The 27,661-nt window shown below is 32.6% G+C and overlaps 3 protein-coding genes across 3 annotated transcripts; 1 reads left to right on the top strand and 2 right to left on the bottom strand.

Moving 5' to 3' along the window:
• Positions 1-1,133: 1,133 nt before the first annotated feature.
• Positions 1,134-18,833, top strand: PGO_052080 (hypothetical protein, conserved; the record flags this gene model as incomplete). Its single annotated transcript, XM_028686586.1, has 1 exon — positions 1,134-18,833. The coding sequence occupies one exon, from the start codon at positions 1,134-1,136 to the stop codon at positions 18,831-18,833; it is 17,700 nt and encodes a 5,899-aa protein (XP_028542387.1).
• An 811-nt stretch (positions 18,834-19,644) lies between these two features.
• Positions 19,645-22,456, bottom strand: PGO_052090 (hypothetical protein, conserved; the record flags this gene model as incomplete). The annotated part of the gene is made up of 12 exons (XM_028686587.1): positions 19,645-19,713; positions 19,882-19,935; positions 20,098-20,168; positions 20,391-20,439; positions 20,602-20,662; positions 20,816-20,894; positions 21,164-21,234; positions 21,373-21,493; positions 21,705-21,817; positions 21,945-22,013; positions 22,167-22,248; positions 22,405-22,456. The coding sequence occupies 12 exons, from the start codon at positions 22,454-22,456 to the stop codon at positions 19,645-19,647; spliced, it is 891 nt and encodes a 296-aa protein (XP_028542388.1).
• Positions 22,457-23,887: 1,431 nt separating this feature from the next.
• Positions 23,888-27,325, bottom strand: PGO_052100 (conserved Plasmodium protein, unknown function; the record flags this gene model as incomplete). Its single annotated transcript, XM_028686588.1, has 4 exons — positions 23,888-25,832; positions 26,086-26,561; positions 26,829-26,941; positions 27,244-27,325. 4 exons carry the CDS (start codon positions 27,323-27,325, stop codon positions 23,888-23,890), a joined length of 2,616 nt encoding a protein of 871 aa, XP_028542389.1.
• Positions 27,326-27,661: the final 336 nt, after the last annotated feature.

Here is a 27,661-nt window from a genome sequence, read left to right on the forward strand (position 1 = left end):
CCTTTTTTAATTTATTTGTTTATCCTTTTTTAAGTTATTTTATTTTACTTTTTTTTTTTTTTTGTTACCACGGTCCACACAAATGTGCATTTACAAAGTGGGGGGAGCACACGTTTAAACACACATTCATGTGCCATAAATTTGAATCCGTACATGAGAAAAAAATAAAATAAATAAAATAAAAATAAAAACGATTAATTAAGAAACTGAGTGGAATGTGTTTCTGCAGATTCAACATATATATCAAACAAATCGTGTAAATCTGAAGTTTCTTCTCCACTTTACAGAATACATATCGATAAGAACTTAAAGTGGGAAGAGACAGCACAATCGATAAAAACAAAATGTTTTCTAAAAAGTTACAAGTTATAAAAAAAAAAAAAAAAAAAGTATGCCAATTTACCTTTTATTTGTAATGTCTATTTTGCATTGGATTTTTTCTTTTCAACAAAAAATAAACAACACAGAGAGGATAAGAAGAATTGTAGGAGTAACATGAACAGGGCTCGAGAGAGGGCGAACAAGAAAAGCAAATAAAGTAGGCCAAAAAAAAAATAGGTCACAAGAATAGGCCAAAAAAATAAGCCAAAAAAATAGGTCACAAGAATAGGCCAAAAAAATAGGTCACAAGAATAGGTCAAAAAAATAGGACGCAAAAGTAGCAAATAAAAGGCAGAAAACATAAAGCGGGAAAAACATCAAGTGGGCAAAGGGAACAATTTGCAGACATGTGCACGTGGACGTATGCACTGCATATCCAATAAAAACAGAACAGTAATACACAATATCCCTAGAAGAAATAAAATTCATTTCCTCTTTTTTTTTATTTTTATTTTTTTTTTTTTTTTTTCTTTTTCCCTCCTTTGTGAAAACAAATGCACACGAGAAAGCCAACCGAAATCCTCCCCAATGCCCAACATCCATATGAGGGGTCAAGTCGACGAATTTCAGAGTTAGAGAGAAGAAGATAAACAGATAAACAATTAGTTGAAGTGCAATCAAAGGGTTTAATACAAGAAAGAGAAGAAGTAAAAAAAAGGGGTGGAAAGGAGTGAAAAGAAGTGAAAGGGAGTTCAAAGGAGTAAACAAAGAAGAAAACGTATTTCATACGCCTCACAACAAACTAAAGCACAATGCTCCCCCAACTACAACTAGTAAAATATTTTCTGGAAAAATACATAATTAATAAATATGTAAAGAGTGTGAAAAGAGTTTGCATTAACAGCATTAAACACCTTATTTTGGAAGAACTCGAACTAAGCTCATTCACAATTAACCTGCATGATGGTGAGACAAATGAACCCAAGGTGAAGAAAAGAAATAGAAATAAGAACACCTGTGGGAAAAACTTTAGAAAAAGGAAAAAACGTCAAAATAGAGAAAAAGAAATGTTTAATGAATATTTATTGTACTTAAAATCGTTAAGTAAAAGGAAACATAAAATCACATTCGACATATGTTACTTCGATAAGGTGGATGTGGAATGGAAGAGCAGCAGCAGTTCTAGCATTTACAGTGGTCTTATTGCACAGATTGAAAATATTTTTATAAGCCTAAAATTAGATGAACGGGATGAAACAGTTTTTCAAGACAGTGTTATAGATGAATCAGAAAGAATGGAGAAAAAAATGGCGAATCGAATGGCGAAGCAAATGGCGAAGCAAAAAATTGGGAAAAAAAGTTGCAAAAATGAATCGAGTCCCCAAAGCAGTAGTGATAGCAACAGTAATCGAAGGAATAACGATCGAGAGACAGGAGTTCCATTTCTTCAGGAGGATGGAAGAAAGAGCACACACGTACTTTTTGTCATTTTTTTTCTTCTTATTTTTTACCTGAATGTTTTAAAAACGAAATTTTGTAGCATAGTGTATTTATTCTTGAATTACATTTTACAGATTATCATAAAACGTGTTTTTATTAATTTTTTTAAAAAAATTATTTTTAAAATCGTGATGGAATATGTCATTTGTATTGACATCAAAAGCATCAACATTGTGTTAGAAGACAGATTATTGAATGGAGAGAAAAATATTTTTCTCTCTTTTCATATTAAGAATATGCATCTAAACAATTTTAGTCATATTAAAAATAAGAAGAAAGAGGAAAATGAAATCATAGGTTTCAATCTGGATTATCCACTTTCAAATAAAAGCAAATTAATTCATAATGAAACGAATATACAAAAAACATATCAAAATTTTGACATACTCCAAATTGTTATAACACAACTAAGCATATATCATGACGACAGAAAGCAACACATTAATAGAAGCAACATGTCTATTGACAAATATAAGTATAAATTTTTTTTCTTTCACAATATGAATATTATTCATAAGAGGAAATGCTTACTGCAGGAAACAAACATTTCTTGTATTGTATCGCAAGAAAGAAAGGGGGAAAAATACTACTTCAATTTTAACATCCCGTGCATTCATATCAATCTTTCCAATGATGAATTGTATAAATTGTATTTGTTCTTTTATAAATATTTGTACATTGTACGGTTAAATCAATTGCTGCACACACATGTAAAAGTTACCTCTGGCGCAAAGATATTCAGTGAAGAGGAAATCCATAAGACGACATATTTCAAATCAAAGAATATTACACAAGGAAAAAATGCAAACAAGAAGAAAAATTTTCTTAATCATCGAAGAAGAAAATGTAAATATTTTACAAAAGGGAGTAAATTCTTTGAATTCCATGTACAAGTAGAAATTTTCCAAATCGAGTACCTCTACAGTGCAAGTAAAGATTATCTCACCTGCTGTTATAAAAAGATGAACATTTTTGTTTTAATGAAAGAGGAAAATTGGGTTTTAATGAAGAAAAATAAACAGATGCAAACCTACACAATGCAGGATTTGATTTTTTCTATCGATTCATTTTCTATAACAGAATCATTATCCAATTTATTACTCACTGTAAGCACCGTTAAGGAAGAACTTCTTCGCTTCAACAATAAAAAAAATTCCGAATTGAAGAAGGTGATTTATAACAATCTCTTAAATATTACATCTGTAGAATACTACAGAAGTGTAACTACTGTCGCTATGGCTAGTAGATACGGATTAAATACAACTTCAAAAGGAAAAAACAGATTATGTTTCTACGTACGGATACAGAAAAAAGGAAAAAGGAACTCCTATGTGATAAATAAAAACATGTACACTATAGGTATACAGATTGAATACATCAATTTAATTATAGAACACATCGATAAGTTCTACATGTTAATATATAACATGACCGAACGAGATATGTTTGTGCTGCATCATATAATTAACATGGGGAATAATAGCGATGGTGCAAGTGATAATGAATGTATAAGGTGCATTATGAAAGGAGAAAAGAACAATCCAAATACTGTGATCAGGATTAGCACACAGATTAAAAGAATTAAAATAGAGCTGAAGAAGAAGTACTCTCCTACCATTTTTCTTTGTCTAGACCATATGATTTTACATTTGACAAATGAAAATTTAGTTGATGTAATAAAAAAAAAAGCGATAAACAAAATTTTTCCGAATAAAAATTTTTTTTTGTTGAAAAAAATAAAGAAGAATTGGAAATGTCTTAATAACCATGTTAACATTTCGTGCAAAATAACAAATATATATTCCTTTGTGAAGTATAACAAATGTACACATATATTGATATTTCCATTTTGTTTATTTTTCACGCTTGATAAAATAAAATACTATAGGGTGAAAATATCCATCATTTCGCTAGTTATAGAACTAAACAGCTATATTCTGAATATGCTAAGGATTTTATTTTTTAGTGAGAAACAAGACATTCTTGCTTCTGAATCTGAGCACTTTAAGGGAACCAACGATCAAGTAGCGTACTTCTCACCAAGGAATAGTTCTAAATATTTCCCACTAGATGCAACAATGCTTTTATTCAATCGGAAAAATGAAAAAAATGAGAGAAAAGGAAGACCATTTGTAATGGCAAGTTATACACAAGAGGACGATATATCCACGCAGAATGAACTTAATTTGTTATTCGGATCCCTTGAAGTGTTTTTTGAAAATAATGAAACATGGAATGAAACAAAAGAACAAGACGATTATGTAAGCACCTCCTTCAGTGTTACATATTTGTTGAATTCTTTTACCAATGCCAAGGTGAAACTTTCCTGTCGTCATATGAACTTTTTCTTTTTCTTACATAATAGAGAGATCCTAAATGTAGGCAGCCAGAAGAAGCAGATGCAGCAGAAGAAGCAGAAGAAGCAGATGCAGCAGAAGCAGCAGAAGAAGCAGATGCAGCAAACGAAACAGACGAAGAGAAAAATATTCAACCTTTTGAACTTCCATGACATTAGTGAGACGACAACCCACCGATTGGATAAATCAAGAGTAGCAACTAAGCATGTACAAGTATTTTACATAAAATGTAAATCAGAAAACGCAACGTTTCACTTTTCTGCCAGCAAGGAGGAGGAGCGGCGGGGGCAGACTAAACTGACGAAGCAGACGAAGCAGACGAAGCAGATGAAGCAGACGAAGCAGATGAAGCAGACGAAGCAGACGAAGCAGATGAAGAAGGGGAGAGAGAAAAAAATCACGTACCTCCTTAAGACCAAATTGCATGTAGGGAATTTCTTTTCCTTTTGTGATTTTAACTTCCGTTTGATATCTTTACTTTTTGAAACACGAGAAGGGATTCGGCTGTATAAACTTGTCGACCATGAGGGAGAAAAAAAAATATTAAAGTTGAAACCGTGTTATGAGGAGGACGATTACCCGAAGGTGACAGAAGCAAATGGGGCTACAAATGGAGCTGCAAATGGAATACCGAATTGTGGGAGATTTTGTGCAAAACGTGAACTGAATGGTAATCTGAATTCTCAGGCAAAGCAACGCGCACTCACCCTTAGATACAGATGTCAAGTAATCTATTTAGAGAATCCCAAAAAATATAATTCTAAAAGCACACATTTGATCGCGTGCTACATTAGAAAGATGGATGTATACTTTTATGATTTTTTCCTTAACGTGGCATATTATACATACATGCATTTCAAGAAAATGAGGAATGGAGAAGATTCCTATCAAGAGATAAGCGATATAAGAAATGGAATAATATACAAAAAAAAATCATCTTCAAATGGAATTATCAACAGAAAGATTTATGCATCGGAAGAAAAAATATTGCAAGTTCGAAAAAATAACAACACATTTTTGAGAACCCTTATGAAGAATATATATAGATTCATCCCTTATTTCATAGCAAAAAGAATTACTTTTTCTTACCTTTTCCTTGACAAAAGGGATCTGAATAGTTCGGAATGCACCACTATGATGAATGAAGAGAAGAAGCATTTTAAAATACAGATTAATTTTTTGGTTCTCAAATCGAAAAGCCAACTTATGAGTATAGTCACATCAAAGGAGTTAGATATCTTTGGCTGGTTGAAACAAGCAGCTATCCATTTCAAGCAGCATCAAGGGGTGAAAGTGGAAGAGGTGGAAGAAACGGAAGAAGTGAACCGAATGAACCGAGTGGGCGAAGCTCATGTTGGAGTAGATGCACCCAGCGAAAGAACCAATCCTTCGCAAATTAAACAAAACGTTATCGGAAGAAAAACACATGGAAAGAAAAAAAAAAGAGTTGTAAAAAACAGCCCAAGGTGCGTTAAACTGAGTAAGCAGCTTTTCTATGTATGTAAATTTTTCTTCCACATTTTTGTAAAAGATATAATTTTTCTGAGATATTCAATTGAGATAATCCAAGTGGAGAAGAGAGGGAAGTGTGAATGGAATCCAAATTGTCTTGGCAATTCAGATAAGGGGATAGGAGGGGATTCTCAAAATAAGCAAGACGATACTAATACTACTCTTGCATCTAGGGCTGCCATTCGTCGCTATAACCACAGGGAGGAACGAAGAATGAGGAAGCGAAAAGATGCACAAAACATAGTCTTAGAAAACAAAGATGTAGAGAATACAAATAGAGAAGGAAATGTGTCTATAGTTTTGAAAAAAAAAAAAAAAAAAATTCTTTTAAAAATTGAAAAAATTAGTATAATTCTATCAGATATATGGAACACGTTGATTTATTTGAACAGTGATAGGGTAAGAATATATTCTTCCGTAAGCTGCTTGGATACATTAGAAAATTACATTAGAGCAATTAAAGAAAGTTTTGAGGACCCCTTCTTAAGAATATATTTTCCTATTTACGAATTTACTCTAGATGAAAAAAAAGGAGTTAAAGAAAACAGAGTTAAAGAAAACCTAGTTGAAGAAAACCCAGTTGAAGAAAACCCAATTGAAGAAACCCCAATTGAAGATATTAAAAAATATATTAAAAGGAAAAAAAAGTATGCACATCGGATTTGCAAAAAGGGTGTAGTAACACACTCCATAAACGGAGACTTCCTTAGGCAATTAGTCTCTACCAACGATAAGGGAAAAAACCTTTGGTATCAATCTATAAATAAATTGTTTTTCCAGATTCGAAGGGTGTACATTACCATCCATAATGTCACATGCAGTTTATGCTTTTTTGTAAGTCCACCATGGTTGAATGGAGGCATCAAACAAAAAGATGAATGTTTATATGGAGTAGTGAACAAAGCAAAAATAGGAAAGAATAAAGAAAAGTTCATCTTTACCATAAAAAAAGTAACATCTGTTATAGTTCTGAATTGTAAAAAAACCACAGTGTGTAGTAGACAATTTCTCCAAATGACATATCGTCTGCATAACAAAATGTTTGACGCTCGTTTTCACATAAAAGGGGTTAGAAATGGAAAAAAAAATCTCATTTTTCAATCGAATTATTTGCATTTGTGTAATCAGATCAAGTTTAACGCACCCATGGGTAAGGATGATTTATGCCGTTTCAGAGATGAGGATAGGAGGGGTGCAAAAGGATGCATGATTGGGTGGTGTAGAAGTAGAATCGGAAAAATCCAGAGAGGACGATGCATGATTGGGTGGAGTAGAAGTGGAATCGGAAAAATCCAGAGAGGACGATGCATGATTGGATGGTGTAGAAGTGGAAGAATCGAGAGACGAGGAAGAGTGATTGGGGGGAATACTATTGGTGGCACGGAGAAAGGGCGAGGATCCCAACTTTTAGATGTAAAAACGGTTCTAAAATCATACAGAAGCAACAAATGGAATGAGGAAAAGCAAGATGAGAAAGAATCGAATAACAATCCTCCTGAACCTAACTCCTCTTTTAATATTTTCTTAAGCAATGAAAATATTATATCATTGATAAATTTGTACTTTTGTATGAGAGAGATTAGTGTCCAATTTCAATCCCTTCAGCGGCGATATAAATTTGGTACAAGTTACAAAACTCATAAATCTCATAGATGTAATGATTTATTGAAATGCACATCTGACAAACGTCAAAGGAATAACAGTGAAAGACTGACTCACACAATTAGAACAATCAATTCTAAACATATATTGGAAAAAAAACGATTCTCAGAAATGATGAAACTGGGGAAAATGAAAAGTGGCTTAAGCCACCATCTACAAATTTCACGTTTCAATCGTAGAGTGCTAAAGAAGAGGGAAAATATATTAATACATAAAAGGAAGAATAGAAGGATAGAAAAAGGGATGAAATTGATGATTAGTAAATGGAACACTGAAGACATTATGATAGCTTTTCTCAAATGGTTCAAGTTCAAACTGAAGAACGTTTTTATATTATTCTACACATGCAATATGAAATTTTTCATAGGTGCATACATAAACAGTTTAGAGGGTAAACTAACTGAGAAGGAACATGTAAAAAGTAAACAAAAAATAGATTACAACGTGAAGTATGTACACGGGCTGAAAGAAATGCTAATTTTTAGTAGCAATAACAACTATTTTGATTTGAGCAAAAGAATGTATATTTTCGAAATATTTAATACTCTATCAAAAAAAAATTACCTTGTTTGTATGAACACGTTCATATTTTTTTTAAAGAATGCAAAAAAGAAGACAAAAATAATATATAGTTCCATCCCTATGGGTACAGGGAACACCAACGGGCGACAGCAAATGATCCAGAAAGAAGGTGATTGCACTGTGAAGAATTTTTTTATTCGACATGCAAGAGTCGATAGACAAGATAACAACAAACAAATAATAATGGTGAGAAAGTTAAAAAGTAAAAGTACCACAAGGGATGATCAAGAGAGTTCCCACAAGTTGTCATGCGTAAAGAGGAAGATGCGTTCAGAGGCTAGCCATCCTTATCGAACGAGCAGAGTGAGCAGAGTGAGCAGAGTGAGAAGGAGAAGAAATAAAACTGCTTTCGATGCGAGAAACGTTTTAAAGAAATTGACTAGAAGCAGCAAAGAGATGCTTAGTGCATACTATGCGAATGTAACTTGTAAAGAAAGAAATTTTACAAAAATACAAAAAAGTGCCTTTTTTTTTATTTCAAAATGGGGAGATATTGATGAAGAGATGATGAATCATTCCAAATGGGGTGATGACATAGAGTTAATCTATAAGAAAATCAAAAGGGTGTGTGCAGAAAAGCAAATTAATAAAAATGAGAAAATCAGGAGGGGAATAAGAAAAAAAAAAAAAAAAAAAATGAATGTGTTCATAAAATATGTCATGAAAAAGGATGCTTCATTAAGTATATCCACAAAGTACACATACAGGAATATTTGTTTTTACATTCCATTACATTCACTTATCCAGTTATATAAAATTTTAAGCACATCCAAAATGTGGAAACTCCTTCACTCACATCCACTAGATGAAATTCATAGGGATAAGCACAAATTCGTCTGGAATGATGAGGTGAAAAAAAAAAAGCAGTTTTTCCTCTTTTATCATTTTAAAATATATTTTGTTAATTCAAATATCCATGTGTTGTCTCCATCCACATATCATGTGACCAACTTAAAGAATAAGTGTGATACTGTGATAAATGAAATGAGTCTCGTAAAGAAAAAATCAACAAGCACCTATATCAGTCTAGGTGCAGAATGTGGAACCCACAAGGGAGAAGCAAGCTGGGACACACACGCGAAGGTAAGCAGCAAAGGTAGAAGCAGAAGAAGTAGAAGCAAAGGTAGAAGCAGAAGCAGAAGAAGTAGAAGCAGAAGAGGAAGCAGAAGAAACAGAAGCAGCAGCAACAGTGAGAGGGCGATGAAGGCGAAGGGACGAAGCGACACGCATAAACGAAATCGAGAGTCGCTATTCATAATGTCAGCGAAGAAAACTAAAGAAGGAAAAAAATTAACGCACATAAATCAGAATGAGATGAAGTATTACCCAGCATACTTAGGGGACGAAAGAGGAATTGAAAAAAGAAATGTGTACATGTGGAAAAAAAAAAATGATAATAAAAAAAAAAATAAAATAAATAAAAATGCAAAGAAGAGAATATATCTCTACGATTTGGTGGTTAATGCTAGTGTGAAATTGGACATAGAGAAGAAAAAAAAAAACAGGAAAAAAATCATTCGAAAGGATAGTCATAGTAGTAGTTCCTATATGCAACGTGAAAAAGACACTAATTGGAAAAATTTTTCTTATATGGAAGGTCAAGCAAAATACAAAATAATCTCCCCAAATAGACTCGTTTTTGGAAAAAAAAACAATTTTAACATATCGATGGAGAGTCTGAAAATTAGATGGGGTCTTCTTTATGCTGTAACAACTGCACACACAGCAATAAATATTATTAGGGTAGAAAAAAAGATGGAGAAATTTTCAAATCGAATAAAAAATTGTAAAGTGTATTTAAGTATGACTTATGTTCGTAAATTTTGTCTGCAGCATAATGAGATGCACTTAACAGAATGTAGTGAAAAAAAAAAATTTGACATAGAACATGAAACAAAGAGAAGTATAATTCTTCAGCTGCATGATGGAAGAGAAAGACAACTTAATGTGATTACTCTGCGTGAGTTCTGTATATATGACGTTATTGAAATGCTGAATATTTTATGTTTCTACACAAGGATTAACTATCTTTTGAATCCAGGTGAACATTTGTTCATTAAATCTGATAGGAAAGAGAAAAAAGAAATATCATCACCCAATTTTTATATGAACAATTTAGTATCTATTGATAAGGATTATTTATCTGAAGCATTAGAGAATAGAAAACACCAAGAAGGACTTGCAACAACCAAGGGGATGAACAGAAGAAATCTCCTTTCTTCAATTTCCAAAAAGAATGAGGATGTAGTCCCGATGCATCTTAGAACTGAAACATTCAATCGTAAGTCTTCTTCGAAAAATGTCGCTAAGTCCACGTTAAGAAGTAGCATGAATGATCCACTGAACCCGTTCGAAAGAGAAGTGGAGGACGAAGAAAGCAGAACCCGTTTGAGGAATATCGATTTTATAGGAGCCAAAAAAAAGAGGGAAAAGAAACGAATCAATAGATACACACAAGTAGATATGGTAAAAAATTCCGTGAGTTTATTTGTGAGTAACATATCCGTAGGGATTAATAATAACGATTTACTTATTTTGAAGATTATCATTAATGATTTGGAATTCCACATGAGGAAATTACGGGAGAGAAAAGTTTACAAATGCAGTTACATCTATAAAGATGTAGTGATATCATCGAAATTCAGAAAAATTATCCGTGGGGTAGAAGATTATCCAAATCATAAATCATGTGATAATAACACACGTAAGAAGTCTTTTATAAAATCAGCTAACGAACCTGGTATTAAACACATGGGCAACAAACATTTTGCAAAGACGAAAGATAAGGTCTTGTTGACAAAAAGGACGAATAAAATACTTGTGAATGTGGATATGCTTAAGATATTTTTCATTACATTGGGATATGTTCACGAAATATGTTCAATGAGCAGTTTCAACAACCAAATGTTAATGAGAAATATGTATATAAGAGAAAAAGTTAAAAAAATGCAAGTTATAATAAATCTGAGACAGGTGAATATACTTCCCATAGATATAAACGATTTTAAGAATTTTTTATTTAATAAGTCTAGGAGAATACCATTTGTAGAATCTTTTGACATATGTTTTCATTACAACGTGGATGAAAATAAAAAAAAAAAGTTTTGGATATATATAAAAGATGACATACATGTGAATATACAGAAAAGAATAATAAATTTTTTGTTCCTTTTCAAGTATCATTTTGGACATAATTATTTTGTGTACAATGAATACAATATATATAATCAGGTAAATAAGGAAAAGATAAGAACATTGAGAGATTTGAGAAATATATTTTCATACCAAAACTGTTTATATAAAGAGTATGTACTAATTAAAAATTACACATGTTACAATTTAGTTTATGAATATGAGGAAAATATTGGTTATGTAAAAAAGAATCACGAGAATATTATTGTATCACCCAATTTGTTTTTTCTTCATATATATAGTGCTGAAAATAACAATTTGAAGAGAAAAATTTTTCTCAAGGGAAGGAACTACCTCACCAGTGGTAACCACCACCACTTTAGTCAACATTCTAATCAGCACCAATATATCTATGACCATCCTTATCTCAGCCCCAAACAGTATGCTAATGCATATTCGTGTTCTAACATGCATCCGTGTGCTACTGCATATCCATGTGTATATGCCCACCCTGGTGCATACCAGAAAAAAAAACTTACTGAGAAAAATTATTTCCACATCGACATAGGGATTCATAAAAATAAAAAGTGTGTTTATGTGTACCCGTATTTTTTTATTCATATTCTATTTGACAAGTATATTAAGAGGAACGCAAAAAGTACTCTACATATGGACGACACTTCGATGAATGCTGAATGTTCAAGGGAAAGAAGCAGAGAAAGAAGCGGAGAAAGAAGCAGAGAAAGAAGCGGAGAAAGAAGCAGAGAAAGAAGCGAAGAAAGAAGCAGAGGAAGAAGCAGAGAAAGAAGGGAAGAGAAAAGAAATAAATTTCTTTATATGAAACTTAAATTTGGCAAAGCTAATATGATCAACACATGGGTGATAAAGGAAAATGAAATGATTTGCAGTGTTCCATTTCATTTCATAAAAAGATGTGAATACATTCAACTAATCGTCCGGATGCATCCGGATAAGCTTTATGTAAGCAACAAAATGAGGTATTCTCAATTTTTGAAACTAAGAACATTTGTCTTTAAAGATATATATGACAATCTAAATGTATTTTTTTGCAATTTTTTCTTCTTGGTGAAGAAGAAGAAGCACTTGAATTATGAGGACATTCAAGAGATGAGTTCGAGACAAATCGCCCCAGTTGGGGACACGTATGCATGGAAAGGTAGAGAATCGTCACCAAGATGTGAAGCAAGAGTGAAAATAAAAGATGAAAAAGAATTAGATGGAAGCACAACAGAGAAAAGAATCAACCGAATAGATGATGCCATGAAGGGTGCCACGATGGGTGTCGCTATGGATGCCTTTATAAACGATGAGAGAAAAATTCAGATGCTGAGCCATGAGAAAAAGAACAGTGGTAATAGAACAGATGCAGAAAGAGGAGGGAAATACTCCAAAATCTTCAGCGTTACTCAGATTTTAAAAAATAATATACATGTTATTTCTATCCAGAAATGCATGAAAATAATTAACCTCACCCCATTCAATATTAATGTATTGCTGAAAAAAGAAAAGGGAAGTATTAAAACATACAGCATAAAAAGTTTTGACTATGTTAATGTGTATCACTTTTGCTTCCTTGATAATCTCATCTTGAATTTTAGTTTATCTATCTATCGACAATGGATGAAATTTCTCAAAGTGAACAATGAGGAATACTTTTCACGAGCCAAAACTGAGCACAATTTCTACATGAACCTTGAAGGTGAAGGGGGAGAAGCAGAGTGGGAACCCACAAATGGAGGCACAAATAAAATGGGTAAGGAGAGTGGAAGAACAGAAAGAGCAGAAAATGGAAGGCAGAATCTAAACGAGATGAAAAACCATGGAAGATCGAACTGTAACATAAAAATAATATTCTATGAAATCGTGAAATTCCATAAGCTTTACTTTATTGTTTATATTTACATGTATGAAAATAATTATCATATAACCATTGTTAGCAAATACAATATTTACAACTACACGAGGAATGTATTGCAGTACGTGGTGGTTAATGAAGAGGAAGATTGCGTAGATGATTTAAAATTTGAGTGTGAAATTAAGAAGCATAATTTAAAAGAAAGTTTCATAAAATTGAAAGAGGATTTTCTTCTTTTGTATCCATTGCTTGGAAATAGAATAATTACACTAAATAATGATATGATAAAGATAAAAAAATATAATAAAAATGAAAAGGAAGGAAAGAGAGGGAAGAAAGGGAAGAAACAAACGGAGCAAGCGGAACAAACGGAACATACGGAGGAAAAAGAAAATGCCCATTGCATTAAAAATTATTGCTTCAACCATCGCTTCGTTCTTAACTGTCATAACAAAACTATGAATAATGACTCCTTATGTTATGAGATAGACAAATCATACACCAAAGTGATATTAATAAATGAAGAATACATAACCATTCACGTTGATCATCTGTATTTCCACTCCTTCAGTGTTTCATTCATTCAATTTTTTCCTTACCTTGTTCTAGTCAACTTGACCAAGTATAACTTCAAGGTAAAGCTAAAGAATTATGAATCCATGGAAAAAAACTACCTGACAATGAAGAAGAGGGAACAGGAATGTAGGGAGGCAAGAGAAAAGAAGGAAGCGCGACAAGTTCAAGAGGAAAAAGGAATATCGTTTGACACTCATAATGGTATTCAGTCCTCGTCACTTATGAATACCTACGATTCGATCGAAAATGATAATTTGAATTTTAGTGAACACTCTTGTTTTTCACCAACTAGCGAAGAAAACTGCTTGTCAGATCAGAAAAGCTCTTCAGATGGGTGCAGAAACGAAAGACGAAGAGGAAGAGGAAGAAGAAAAAATCCTTACGTAAAGAAAATCGTCTCACTGTTTGAAGAAGAGCAGAAAGCAAACCTCCACCAAGCGGACAACATGAACATTTTGAAATCCATGAATGTGCAAGAATTGAAAATAAAGAACAAAAGTGCGTGGGATTTTATCAGTTTCAAAATATGGGAAGAAGGGGAAGAGGAGGAAGAGGAGGAAGACGAGAAAAAAGATGCTGTTGATGAAGCTGGCTTAGAGTGGAAATTGTCCGGGGAGGAGGAGGACGACCTGCCTAAGACACTGGTACAGCTCGAATCAAACGAGAACTCCGACACAAGGAAAGTGAGTCAAGAATGCCAAGTTGTGAACTACACATCTGCGTTAAAAATTTTAGCGGAGAGAGTGAATCCAATATACAGGAAAAAAAGGGATCATAGAATTTTGAAAAGAAAAAATGTAAGAGGAAAGTACATTAAGATACAGAAAAATTGTAATACCTATTTTTATACGCACAAATATGTTGAAGTGATAACGAAGAATAATCACCATATGACACTAGTGAAGGAAAAGCTTTTTTATATCTTCACAATAGAAAAGGAAAAAACATATTACCTTTTTATTAAAAGAATTCCACTCTTTTCTGTGTATGGAAAATATTCGAAAGTTGGAAATTCCATGGTTTGTAGAAATCAGCTTAAGGGAATCAAAGATCAACAGGAAAAAATACCCAACCTGCGAAAACAATTGTCTTCACAATTGGCTTCAGGAAAAAGAACCAACAAACGGAATATCTGTGGAAAGCAATGTGGGCAAATTACTACGAATGTTGATACACATATGAGATCTAATTATGTTTGTGGAGAAAAATTACTCAATGAAGTGCCACATAAAGAAGTAGAGACAGACGAATACGAGAGTTCGATGCATATGCACAGCCATTTAAAAAATAGAAACGTTGACATGATTCCATTTATGAAGAAGAGAAGAATGAATCTCATTTTTGACAACTACAAGGAAAAGATAATAGATCAGACAAACAAAAATGGAAGCATACATATATATAACAATTTGGAGATTCCTTTTTTCATTAACCCATCCCAAAGTAAGTATCTTCTTTTTGTAAAAACGAAATATGTCCATTTCAAGGATGAGAAATGTATTTTTTTTCATTTTCCAAAATTTATATTAATGGATGATAGAAAATTAGAATTGCTGCTCAAAGGTGTGGGGGGAGATAATAAAAAAAGTCTGTACAAATATGACCCAATTAGAAATTACGTTCACTTATTGAAACAGAAGGAAATGAATCCAAACTATCACATAATGAAATTCAGCCTAGTTTGCAACTTGATCTCTTCCTTTTCCTTTTCATTTTTTCTGTTTAAAAAGAGGAGAGTTCCTAGGGGCGAATGTTTTTTAATGAACAATCCAATTGGTGGAAAGGATTTCTGCCAGAGAGAAGGAGAAATGATATACTACGAGCTGCACTTGGTGAAGTATTACTGTGACATAGTGCTTAATAAAAACAATCAAGTAAACATAATTGTGAATGGGTCTAAAGAGTCCAAGTTTGTGAAGAATATCATATCGCTTGAGTACTTTTTCAGTTTTCTGAAATGGGATAGATGTATAGTAGAAGAAGAAGTAGAAGAAGAAGGAGAAGAAGAAGGAGAAGAAGAAGGAGAAGGAGAAGAAGAAGGAGAAGAAGAACCATGCGCACACCAAAGTATGATAACCAAGCCAAATGGCACATACCACATTGAACGCAACAGAAATAACACTAAGGGAATAATTTACATTAACAACCTGTACGACCTCAGTGAGAACGATCTTATTAATATGAAAATTTTTATTAAAAGTATAAATATATTGCTCAATTTTGAAGACATATCACGAGATGACAATGGCGTTCAGAATATGCAACAGAAAATTTATCTTAGTAAAATTTTTCTTAATTTCTACACTTTTCAATGTTTCAACAGTAAATTATTAATGAGGAAAAAGAGGTGCATACAATTTTATGATCACAAGATGGGGATAAAAAAAAAAAAAATACAACGGAAGAAAGAATGCAAGATGCAGAAAGTCCAAAAAAAAAAAATTAATTTTTTTTCGAAAAAATCCATTTGTACACCTGAAAGCGGGAAAAAAAGGAGTATACATAAAGACCATTCATCCAACATCAGCACAGGAAATATCAGAAATGATTCAGATGATCATGGCAAACTGATGGTAGATCATGAAAGAAGGAGTAGTACCTCTATTGCCACCACTCCGCCTCGCTGGGATGCTGGATGTTCTAACTCGGATAGTATCTTTACAAAATGTAAACAAAGATGGGAAAATAGGAAGAAAAAGAAAAGGAAAAATGATCCAGAGGCAGAAATATTAGCACAATCTAAAATGAAATCATCATCATTGATGAAAAAAATGTCGGACAAATGGAACGAAGGCCAATTAAGAAAAAGTAAAAGTATTGTAAAATTTGACAGAGGAAGTAGTGTAGACACAGTAAGCACAAGAAACAGTGTTGTTCTCATTCATCTGAGAGGAAGAGATTGTGTCATGTCCAAAAGGAGAACAAGTTCGAACATATATAACATATACATGTTGCTAAAAAATAAGATATATTCACAATATAATTGTTATATATTCAGAAATTACATGAAGAACATACATCTGTATAGACATCTTTTTGAAATATTAAAAGGTAGAATACATGTAGTTAGTCTTAATTTCTCTGAGTTTTATGAAAAAATACACATATTAATAGATAATGTAAGTATAACGAAAGTGGAAGATATGTATGAAAAGAAGAATTTTGAAAATAACAATGATACCATTTTGACCAAACATAATAACCAAGGAAATTTTATTAACGTGGATATAGACATGCTTAAGCAGAGAGTCATGAAATACAAGCACATCTATAACACTTTGAATATTGTGCACGCATGCTCTCAGTTAGAGATGTCCCATGGTGGAGAAACACTTCGGAGGTGCAGGAGTAACATAGGCAGAGGCAGTAGCAACCGAAATAGAAACAGAAGGGATATCTCCTCTGAAGCTATCGATTTGGCTAGTTTTTCCATGGAATCAAACTCGAAGAATCTGAAGAATGCGAGGAATGCCCCGAGTAGAAAACTAACCAAAGGGAAGCCACGTGCTGGTGAGTCAGACAAAGGGAAGAAAAAGAGAAAAGTTACATTTTCCAAAATAAATAATACGACAACACGTATCATCAATTCGAATAACTTCACAAGGAATAAAGCACACGCGATATTGTACAATGCTTACTATTTTTATAAGAAAGGAATAAACAATTTTGATGTTCATACTATGTATGGATATCATAATAATTGTTACACGTCTCGTGGTTTGTCCGATCAACATTATCAAATAAACAACATTGTGCAATTCATCGAACATATTAAGAAGCAGAAATTTCAAAGGATACAAAAGGAAATAATAAAAAATCTGTTCATTGAAATAGCTAGTCTTAGCCTCACATTGGACTATAACTACTTTATTAATATTATTCCATTGTGCTATTCATATGTATGTAAAAAGTGGTTATACTATAACTTTATAGATAAGATAAAGGATTCACATGGGGAAGAAGAGAATAATGCTTGGGTTGGCAATATGAGTGGTGAGAACCTTCTGGAGAGACTTGTGTGTAGAAATGTCGAAATGAGTGATGAAGAGGAAAGAGAAAGTTTAATAAAATTCGAAAGATATTTCTGTTCGCAAAATTTATATATAAACGCAAAGAAAAGAGAGAAGAAGTTTCTTCTGTATATTTACAACTTAGATATTAAGAAAACGAAAATTTATATTAATGTAAATTATATATTAAAATTATTATTAACGAAAAACTTCCTGATGAACATATCAGCAATAAAAATAAAAAATAAAAAAAAAAAAGATATGCAATATATATTAAAAAAAATTAAAAAAATATATTTTTATAATTATATCAGTATATTTTTTTACCTTCTTAAAAATATTAACATATCAGAGCATTCATCATACACTACTCTAAATTTATTGACCTTTCTAGAGAATTGTTTAAAAAATAATTTACAGTTATTATCTCCCTTCAACAATATATACAGCCTTGTAGTAACTTTGAGACACAAGTGTGAATATGAACTCGACAACAGAAATAAAACAGCTGCAAAAATTAATCAAGAAAATAATTATTCTAGAAATAAAAATATAAATGCTTTTCTTAACGTGGAAAATAACCACTCCTTCTTAATTTCATCTAGACATCATGCATTTCATTCTGACCAAGGAGAAACGCGAACAAGTGCTTATTTAAAAAATTTCTTTTCTTTTAGTTATCCCACTTTGTTTTTAAAACACGTCCTTGCAAGTTCTTTTATCGAGGCTGAGAATCAGGTAGACTCTGGAGCATCTGAATTCTCTAGAGTCGTTCAACCAGCACCCATTCCCATGAAAGGACAAATTATGTATCATGATGTAATAAGAAAGGCGACCGAGAAAGAACCACATCACAACATGGAATGGATGAGAAGAGAGGAGGATATTACAAATAATAATAATCTAATGAAAATTGAGCAAAACCAGCTTTATCATAGAGTTGCTAAGCAGGTGGATTCAGACACAAGCATTTCAAAATCTGACATCATGAACATACTGAATTCCTCTGCTCCATATGCAACTGAGTACCAATCGCTCTTAAGGAAAAAAAAATACGTACACCAAATGCCGGAGCACGAAAAGAAGAAGAAGAAGAGGGAAAAAAAAAAAAAAAAAAAAAAAAAAAAAAAAAAAAAAAAAAAAAAAAAAAAAAAAAATGCAAATAAAAAAAAAAAAAAAAAAAAAAAAAAAAAAAAAAAAAAAAAAAAAAAAAGAGAAAAAAAAAAAAAAAAAAAAAAAAAAAAAAAAGACGTTCAGAATATAACACATATATCCTTTACGCACAATCTGAGCATATCAAAGTAAAGCGATGTAGAAGCAAAAAAAAAAAAAAAAAAAGGCAGCACAAACAGGTATAGTGGGACGGAATGAGATATAACCAGATAGAACAAGCTGGAATAAGAAACCACAATCGAAACCCTCCTTAAATTGATGGAAAGCAGCATACATGGTGTGACACCTCTGGAAAGAATAGTCTATGCTGAGGAAGTATTACCAAGGTGCATTCGTACAAGAATTACTTTTTCCATTTTTTTATGCCTCCGTTTTTCTGGAAAACATAATTCATTATGTTGATATATATATGCATATTTACTTTTTCATCATTTCACAGCTTCACTTTTCACTATTCCACCCACATATGTGTGTGTGTATAATTTGTACGATTCGACTCGAACCCGAGGCTTAATTTGTTTAATTTTGTTTCATTGAAATAAATGATTTTTTTTTTTTTTTTTTTTTCCGAATATCATATAAACTCAATTCATTTGCCTCCCATTCGTCAAAAAAAAGGTATGTTTGTTTTAGTTGGATGAATACTGTACGTGGAGATTTTGCCTCACAGTTAGACTCGCTGGGTAAAACCCCAAAAAGTGTTCACACATGTATACATAATGCATGAAATAAACTTTACGGGTGCGTAAAAAAAAAAATCCGTTTAAAAATAGGTACTCTTATTTGTATACCCAACACATACACAAATGTATGTACATAAGGAAAAACATTGTTATATCGCAAATGTGAATGTGTTGAGTTCAACTTTTTTTCCATCTACTGATGTGGAAATTATTCCTTTGATTCTTTTATATTCATTAAAAAACTCTGAGGGGAGACTAAATTAATCAATAAACGAAACTATTCCAGCGTAGGAGACAGATGAGTCATTCGTGCTTTTTGCTCTGTTGGACTGTGCAAATGTGTTTAAATGTGTGTACAAATGTGTGTACAAATGTGTGTTTAAATGTCTGTACAAATGTGTGTACAAATGTGTGTTTAAATGTCTGTACAAATGTGTGTACAAATGTGTGTACAAATGTGTGTACAAATGTGTGTACAAATGTGCGTGGGAACCGACCTGAGAATAGTGCATCAACTTGGTAGACACATTTCCTGAAAATTCTTGAAGCAACTAAACGAGTGAAAAAAAAAAAAAAAAAAAATCAAAGGGAAAGAAAATGGATATACTAATAAAACCATTTGTTATGTACCATTCTTGATACGGTTATCCAAATGGAAGCACACACACAAACGCACATACACAAAAAGTATTACAATTGATATGGAATTTTACTTGAAGCATAATTTTTATCGGATTTGAGCCACATATCGTGTTGTGTGTTTTGCTTAGGTAATCAATAAAGTCTGTAATTATAAATGATGTATTTGAAAAAGTGAAGAGGAATGGATATGCTTAATATAATGAAATAGAACTGTATAATAAGTAGGATGATCAAACTTTGATATATATCTCCTTTCCCCTCTTAGTAAAGGGAGGGGAAAAAAGCAGATACAAGTACTTAATTTTGAGTTAACTCATTTTTTGTAGAAAACACGATGAATATATATATATATATATATACTAACCTGTTATATCATGTCTACTGATTATTTCAGCAGCATCTCTATCCATGTTCTGCAAGTATTTTTATAGAAAGGTAGAGAAGAGAAAAAAAAAAAAAAAAAAAAAAAGTGAAAGGGGGAAGGGCCAAATGTCAAAATTGTATTTACACTTTACTCTTTACACAATTGTGCATTTTCAAACAGTTCAAATTTGCACATTGTGCGATTAGTATACCTCAACCTGCTTGTAGATATGTGTGTCGTTGTATTTTTGCAGAATGTTGGTAAAACTAAATCTGAAATGAGAGGAAAAATGGAATCGATGTGGAGACTGTGTTAAGGATGCGGTTAGAGATGCTGTTTAGATACAGAAGGAGAATCTCAACTCCTTTATTTTAGCCCTCGCGTGGGGTGCACGACTTATAAGAGATATATTTTTGATGAGTAACCTTGGTCCATAGTGGCAAAAATCAGAGGAAAACAAGAACAAATTTCCTTCATCTTGAAAATACTTTTTTAATGGTTTACCTACAATTAAAAAAAAAAAAATTTCCAAATATTGACCTTTTTGATTGCACACAGGTAACAACAAAACAGTTACTTGTCGAAGAAAAGAAATTTACGTGCACAAATGGAATCTTCTGCTCAGATGCACAAATGGAATCTTCTGCTCAGATGCGCAAATGGAATCTTCTGCTCAGATGCGCAAGTGGACTATTCTGATCAGATGCACCAATGGACTCTCTTTTTCGCATATGCACGCAAGGGTTTTATTTTATTTTTTCTCTGTGTCCTACAAAAAAGTTCAATTTTTTTAATGTCATTTCCGATGCATCCCACATAGATGGGTATTATTTTTATGTTCTTTCTGCAAAAAATGAGGAAAGAAATTGATCCTAGTTGATAACAACACTATGGGGGAACGGAAGAATTTTTTTGCACGTTCATATTTTTCCCCATTCCGTGCAGGTGTTTTAAGAAAAAAAAAAAAAAAAAAAAAGGTTACTCCTTAATTAAATATTTGATCAGTGGCAATTGCATTTCTATGGAATGTTCTTCTTCGTCGTCTACATCTCCAATAAATCCGAATAAGTTCTTAGTGCCATTTTGCATAATGTCTGAGATGACTAGTGTGGTTGGATCAATCATAGGTATGTTGTGATGACGACAAGGGTGTGCATAAGAAATGGTACAAGCAATATCACGCAAAATTGAACAAAAAATTGAGCAAAAAATTGAGCAAAAAATTGAGCAAAAAATTGAGCAAAAAATTGGACAAAAAATTATTTGAGAAAACCTTGCAAAAGCATTGCGAGGCTTTGATAACGGTGGGAATACCTTCCTCATTTATTTCTAAGAAGCCGAATGGTGTCTCGTATTTTTCTACTCTGGGGAATAGACACCCTTTGTTGTAAATGTGGTGGTTCGGGCCTAGAATGAAGATGTTCTTTCTGTTGTTCAAGGAGAATGTGAATTGTACAGGTGTTACAAGGTGGGAAATTTTATTTTCTCTCACTGGTTTACACTATCCACACCGAACGGATGAATCATAAGGAGAACACTCAAAGTTGGGCTTACATATTCTCCACGCTGATACAAGCATAGACATGGGAATTTGTTTGGAGTGCATAATCATATCCTGCATGCCTAATTTGGAAATGTAAAAATGGGGAACAAAAAAAAAAAAAAAAAAAAAAAAAAAAAAAAAAAAAATTATTACTTATTGATCTGTACATGTACAGACACGTGTTCAAAATGAAGGAGAGAATAATGTGGATTAAATGGTTCAGTAAATATTACGGGCAAATGGCCGCTTTAATGTTTTGCTTTTTGAAGTTTATTCTCTTGAAAAGGGTATCTATTGAATTCTTCAATTCAGTGCCTGAAAATCAAATGTGTGGTGGAAAGGGGAATGTTAAATTTTCTTCTAAATGGTGACATTGAGGAAAGGGGGTGGGGGTGACGAGAACCATCTATAGCTGTACAGCATGATAAAGTCATGTCTCTTCTTCTACTCAATGTGAAAGTGCAGCATTACAATTGCTGGAATACCAAGATCCTGCATGATGTGCCCTTCGGTAGTTCCCCATGGTAAACAGGGTCCGCAAATTTTGAAATTTTTATAGGTTTAAGATTTGTAATTTTTAGAGATTTATGATTTGTAATTTTTAGAGATTTATGGTTTTCAATTTTTAGAGATTCATAATTTGGAATTTTTAGAGATTCATAATTTGGAATTTTTAGAGATTCATAATTTTCAATTTTTAGAGATTTATAATTTTCAATTTTGAAATTATGCTTCGAGCCAACGTTCTCTCTACAAATTTACCCCCGCTCACCAAGTTGTAGTTGGCTTTTCTCAAAAACCTTATGGCGTAGTTTATTTAGAACTGCTACTGTGTGTAAATGTCGGTTGTAAGGAAAGAGAAAATTCGAATGAAGGTGAGAAGAGCCTCAGGATATGTTTCAGTAAATTTAAACAGGATTCACTCAATTAGATCCATTCCTCGACTTTATTTTTTATTTGCATTTTTTATTCGCTGCTTTATTTTAAGAAAATTCACAGAATTGTCAGACTATATCGAAAAATATCTTCTCCATCTGCATACACTTACAAATTTATTACGTTTTGAAAAAATGTAAAGGAGAGAGTGCTTAAAGTTTGGTATACCCAATATATAAAAAAAACGTTTCATCCTTTTTACCCCGATATATATACGTGCACATTCATCCACACAAAACTTACAAAAAATATGTGCAATAAAAGGAGAATGTAAAATAAATTTACACTTTTAAAATTTCGTCATACTTATCACTGTAGATGATGCCGTAACAGCAACTCCTCCATCATCTACACACATGAAAAAAAAAAAAAAAAAATAAAATAAAATAAAAGGAGAACTTCAGCTATATTGAATATACATATGGGTATATGAAAGCACTTTATGTTATGCATAAATGCAGGAAAAGACATTTCCAAAGGATGCCTTGAACTTTCCCTTTTTTAATACTCTTTTATAGAAACAGAAAATGAGTGTGTGGAAAAAAAAAAAAAAAAAAAAAAAAAATTTTACGCGTTCATTCGTAATAAAAATATGTTTCTGCCCAATCACACGTTTGGATTAATCACATATAGATGTATCTCCCTGATAGATGCATTCTCATCTTCCAAAAAATGTTTCATCTCTGTGTAGGAACGAATGTTCTTCCTGTTGAATGTATATCATGTGTTGTGTGTATTACCTGTTCAGTATTATATGTTTATTTTGTTTTGTTTTATTTATTATTATTCTTTTTTTTTCCCCCATTTTTCCTATATCCCCTCTTAACGGAATATGATTGTGTTTCATTACAGTGAAATGTGTCCGCTTTCCACATCAGGTGTATTATGAGCATTGTTCGTGTTATGTGTTTTTTTTTTTTTTTTTTTTTTTGGCAATTACTCACAATTTGTGATTTTCTTCTTCTACTTTCCCTTGATATAATTTCCCAACTTCCTATTTTCCATGTTTATCACTAGTTTAGCTATCATTATGTGAGCCATTAAAGTTCTGTGTTTCCGTATCATCATATAAATTATCGCTTTCATTCCTCTTAGCACATTCAAATGTCTCTTTACCCTCCGACATTTTTGGAATTTCGTTGTTGCTTTTATTATAGATTTTCTTTTCTGTCGAATATGGTGTTTCAATTTCCGTAGATTTGTTATCCCTTGCCTGAGACTCACATAGGGGATTTTCATGCGGTTCGCTGCTAATGTTGCAACTTAATTTGTCATTTCCAACTTCATATTCAGCTCCTCCGGTTATACTTTCCCCCACCACATTCACATTTTCCCGTGCATTGCCATTGCTCGCATCATATGGAATTTCTTTTTCTTCCTCTTCCGGGCCTTTCATCACGTCCTCATATATCTCTTCTTTCACCACGTCTTCATCTATGTCTTCTTTCGCCACGTCCTCATCTATGTCTTCTTTCACCACGTCTTCATCTATGTCTTCTTTCACCACGTCCTCATCTAAGTCTTCTTTCACCACGTCCTCATCTATCTCTTCTTTCACCACGTCCTCATCTATCTCTTCTTTCACCACGTCCTCATCTATCTCTTCTTTCACCACGTCTTCATCTATCTCTTCTTTCACCACGTCTTCATCTATCTCTTCTTTCACCACGTCTTCAATCTCTTCTTCCTTCATCACTTCTTCAATCTCTTCTTCCTTCATCACTTCTTCAATCTCTTCTTCTTTCACCACTTCTTCAATTTCATCCTCTTTCACCACTTCTTCAATTTCATCCTCTTTCACCACGTCCTCATCTATCTCTTCATTCACCTCTTCTTCTATCACCCCTTCTTCTATCACCACATCCTCTTTCACCTCTTCTTCAATCTCGATTTCTTTCACCACGTCCTCATCTATCTCTTCATTCACCTCTTCTTCCATCACCCCTTCTTGCACCCCTTTTTCTGTCTCTTCTTCTTTTTCCTTTTCTTCGACTTCCACTTTCTCTTTCTCCTTCTCGCGCTCGTGCTCGTCACTATCCCTGACCTTTTGTGTGAGCTGCTTTTCAAGCTTCAAAAGCATATGGGCTTCAAATTGGGGAAGGAAGATTTTTTTTTTTTTTTTCTTTGTCTTTTTCAAATCATTTTCATTGTTAACTTGTGCTGTCAATATGTTGGACCTCGATGGAATTGTAAGATGATCTTCACAATTATCTTCCTTTGCTTCCTGGGGTGATATTTTTTGTTCGTCTTCATGGTGGTAGAGTGTCATATGCATTGCACCTCGTTCAGGTTCCTGTGTCTTGTTCAGGATTTGCTTATCTGTGAACTCGTCCTCATTTCCAGATTCTAATAAATTTTCTATAAAATTGTTTTCTTCAGTTGGATAGTCATTTCTGGAAATATTTTCTCCTCCTTTTTTTGTGTGATGCTTCGAATTTGTGCGATCATTTGTGCGATCATTTGTGCGATCATTTGTGTGATCATTTGTGCAATCATTTGTGCTCCTGCTTTCATGTGCATTAGAATGAGCATCAGAACGGGCATCGGGATGGGAATCAAAACGCTCTTTATTGTGTTCCACCTTTTCTGCAACATTCCTCTTAGTTAGGTATTTTGGCTTGACTTCATTTTTATTACCTTTTTGCAACTTAATGTTTAGCGCCCTTTTCAATATGTTATATTTGTCTAGATTAATTTTTTCTTCATTTAACAAATTCCTTTTTTCATCTTCCAAAGTGGAAATTTGTTTCTTTAATTTCATTAATGTGTTACTTAAATTATTTATAAAGCTATTTTTTTCTTTTTTCAGTTCATCTCTTTTTGTGTTAAGGAGAAAAATGCGCCGTTCTAGATTTTCCTTCGATGTGTCATTTTCACATCCGACCAGAATGTCTTCATCTTTTTTTTTGTCTATATTTAGTTCATTCATTTTTTTTTTTATCTCCTCAAGCTGGGTTTCTATTCTGGGTATATTCGTTGCATGGAGATGTAATGAAAAGAAGGGAAAGGGGAAATGAAAAATGGAAAAAGAAGAAGGAAAAGGGAAAAATGAAAAAAGAAGAATGGGTAAAAATTGCAAATAATTATGCTCAGAAATGAGGAAAAACGATCAGTGAATGTTGATTCGCGATGCAAATTATGGATATCTGTACTTAAATAATAGAGAGGGAAAACATTTCTATTGAATATTTCTCATCGAGGGGGAAGTGTTCTTACTTGGAAATGTTATCTTCATAGAGTTTGTTTCCATTGTTCAATTGGATTAGACGAGAACACAGCGTTGATTGCTGATTCAACAGATTTTTATATTCCTTTTCTAACGCATTTTGGTTAGGTTTTCTTTTATTTGAATCTAATAATTTTTCATTTTTTCGTATGCTATCTTTTAAAAATTTTATTTCCTTTTTTCTATTTTCTATGTCTAAACAGATTTGTTTATATTTCTGTTCTAGTGTAGAAATATATAAAGGATCAGTTGATTTTTTTAATTTTTTTTTTAAAAGCAAGCTGTCTTTTTTAGCCGTTTCTATGTGTTTATTTAAGTAGTGAATATTACTTTCAATTGAATTGTATGTTTTCTTTAATTCTGGCCTGATCTGATTGTTCACATTTACTTTGTAATTTTCACACAACGACGTTAATTCGTTTATTCTTTTGTTATGATCGACGAGGTACATTTCACTGAGGTCATTCTGAGGCAAAGCGGAATGAGTGTGTACACACACACACACACACATGTATGTATGCATGTATGTATGTATACGTTTTGCTCACGAAAATATGAACATGTACATACGAATGTACATACTGCGGGACCACGATCCTATTGGAAACAAATATACTTTGTACCTATTCACCACACTTTGCCTACTTGTGCACTCAGCTGTATGCATGTTCAGGTGAAATATTGCATATATAAAACACATTACTATATCATGCATTATATATATATATATTACATTCTTCAATAATTGGTCACTCTCTTCTAGAAACTTATAAACATTTTTTAATTCGATAGGGCAGTAAACTTTATTTTTTATTATCTCATCTCGGTTTTTGGTTATTTGAAGAGCTGAAAAATGGGGGAGAAGTTTAATCTGTTTTATCTCACTTGGGCGAGAAAAAGGCGTCACAGTGTAGTTACGCCTAAACATGTCAGGCATTTTACAAACATAATAAAAAAAAATATAATAAAATAAAATACGCAAAAGAAGCAATAAAGAAGTAGAAAAAAAAAAAAAAAAAATAAAAATAAATAAATAAAATAAATAAATAAAATAAATAAATAAAAGAAATAAATAAAATAAATAAATAAAAGAAATAAATAAAATAAATAAATAAAAGAAAAGGCATATTTTTGCCTGGGTGCAGTACTTGTAGACGATGCTTCCTTCTCGTACGAAAAACTCTTTTTGGAAGAGTACCTCAAAGACGGCTTCCTTTCAGACATGTTCATTTTTTCATTTTCTTTTTCTTTTTTGTAGGTTAAGAGTTATCCCTGTTTTTTATATATTTTGTTATGAAGTGGGGAAGTTCATTAGAAGTATCGATTAACACGGTGGTGAATGTATGTCTGTATCCTTTTACAATATATGAAACTCACGTTGAGCATAAGCCTATACACATATACACCAATACGTACACACTTGTACATATGCATGCATATCCCTTCCACCCCACGTGTGTACAGTTAATAATTCCTAATAAAAGAAAAATAAATTTATAAATCAGAAAAAAGGACTTTTAAAGGTTAGCCCATCTCTTGGTATTTTTCAAAACTTTTGCAGTTCTA

The sequence above is a fragment of the Plasmodium gonderi genome (assembly GCF_002157705.1).
Source record: "Plasmodium gonderi DNA, contig: Chr05, whole genome shotgun sequence".
In the NCBI taxonomy this organism is placed as follows: domain Eukaryota; phylum Apicomplexa; class Aconoidasida; order Haemosporida; family Plasmodiidae; genus Plasmodium; species Plasmodium gonderi.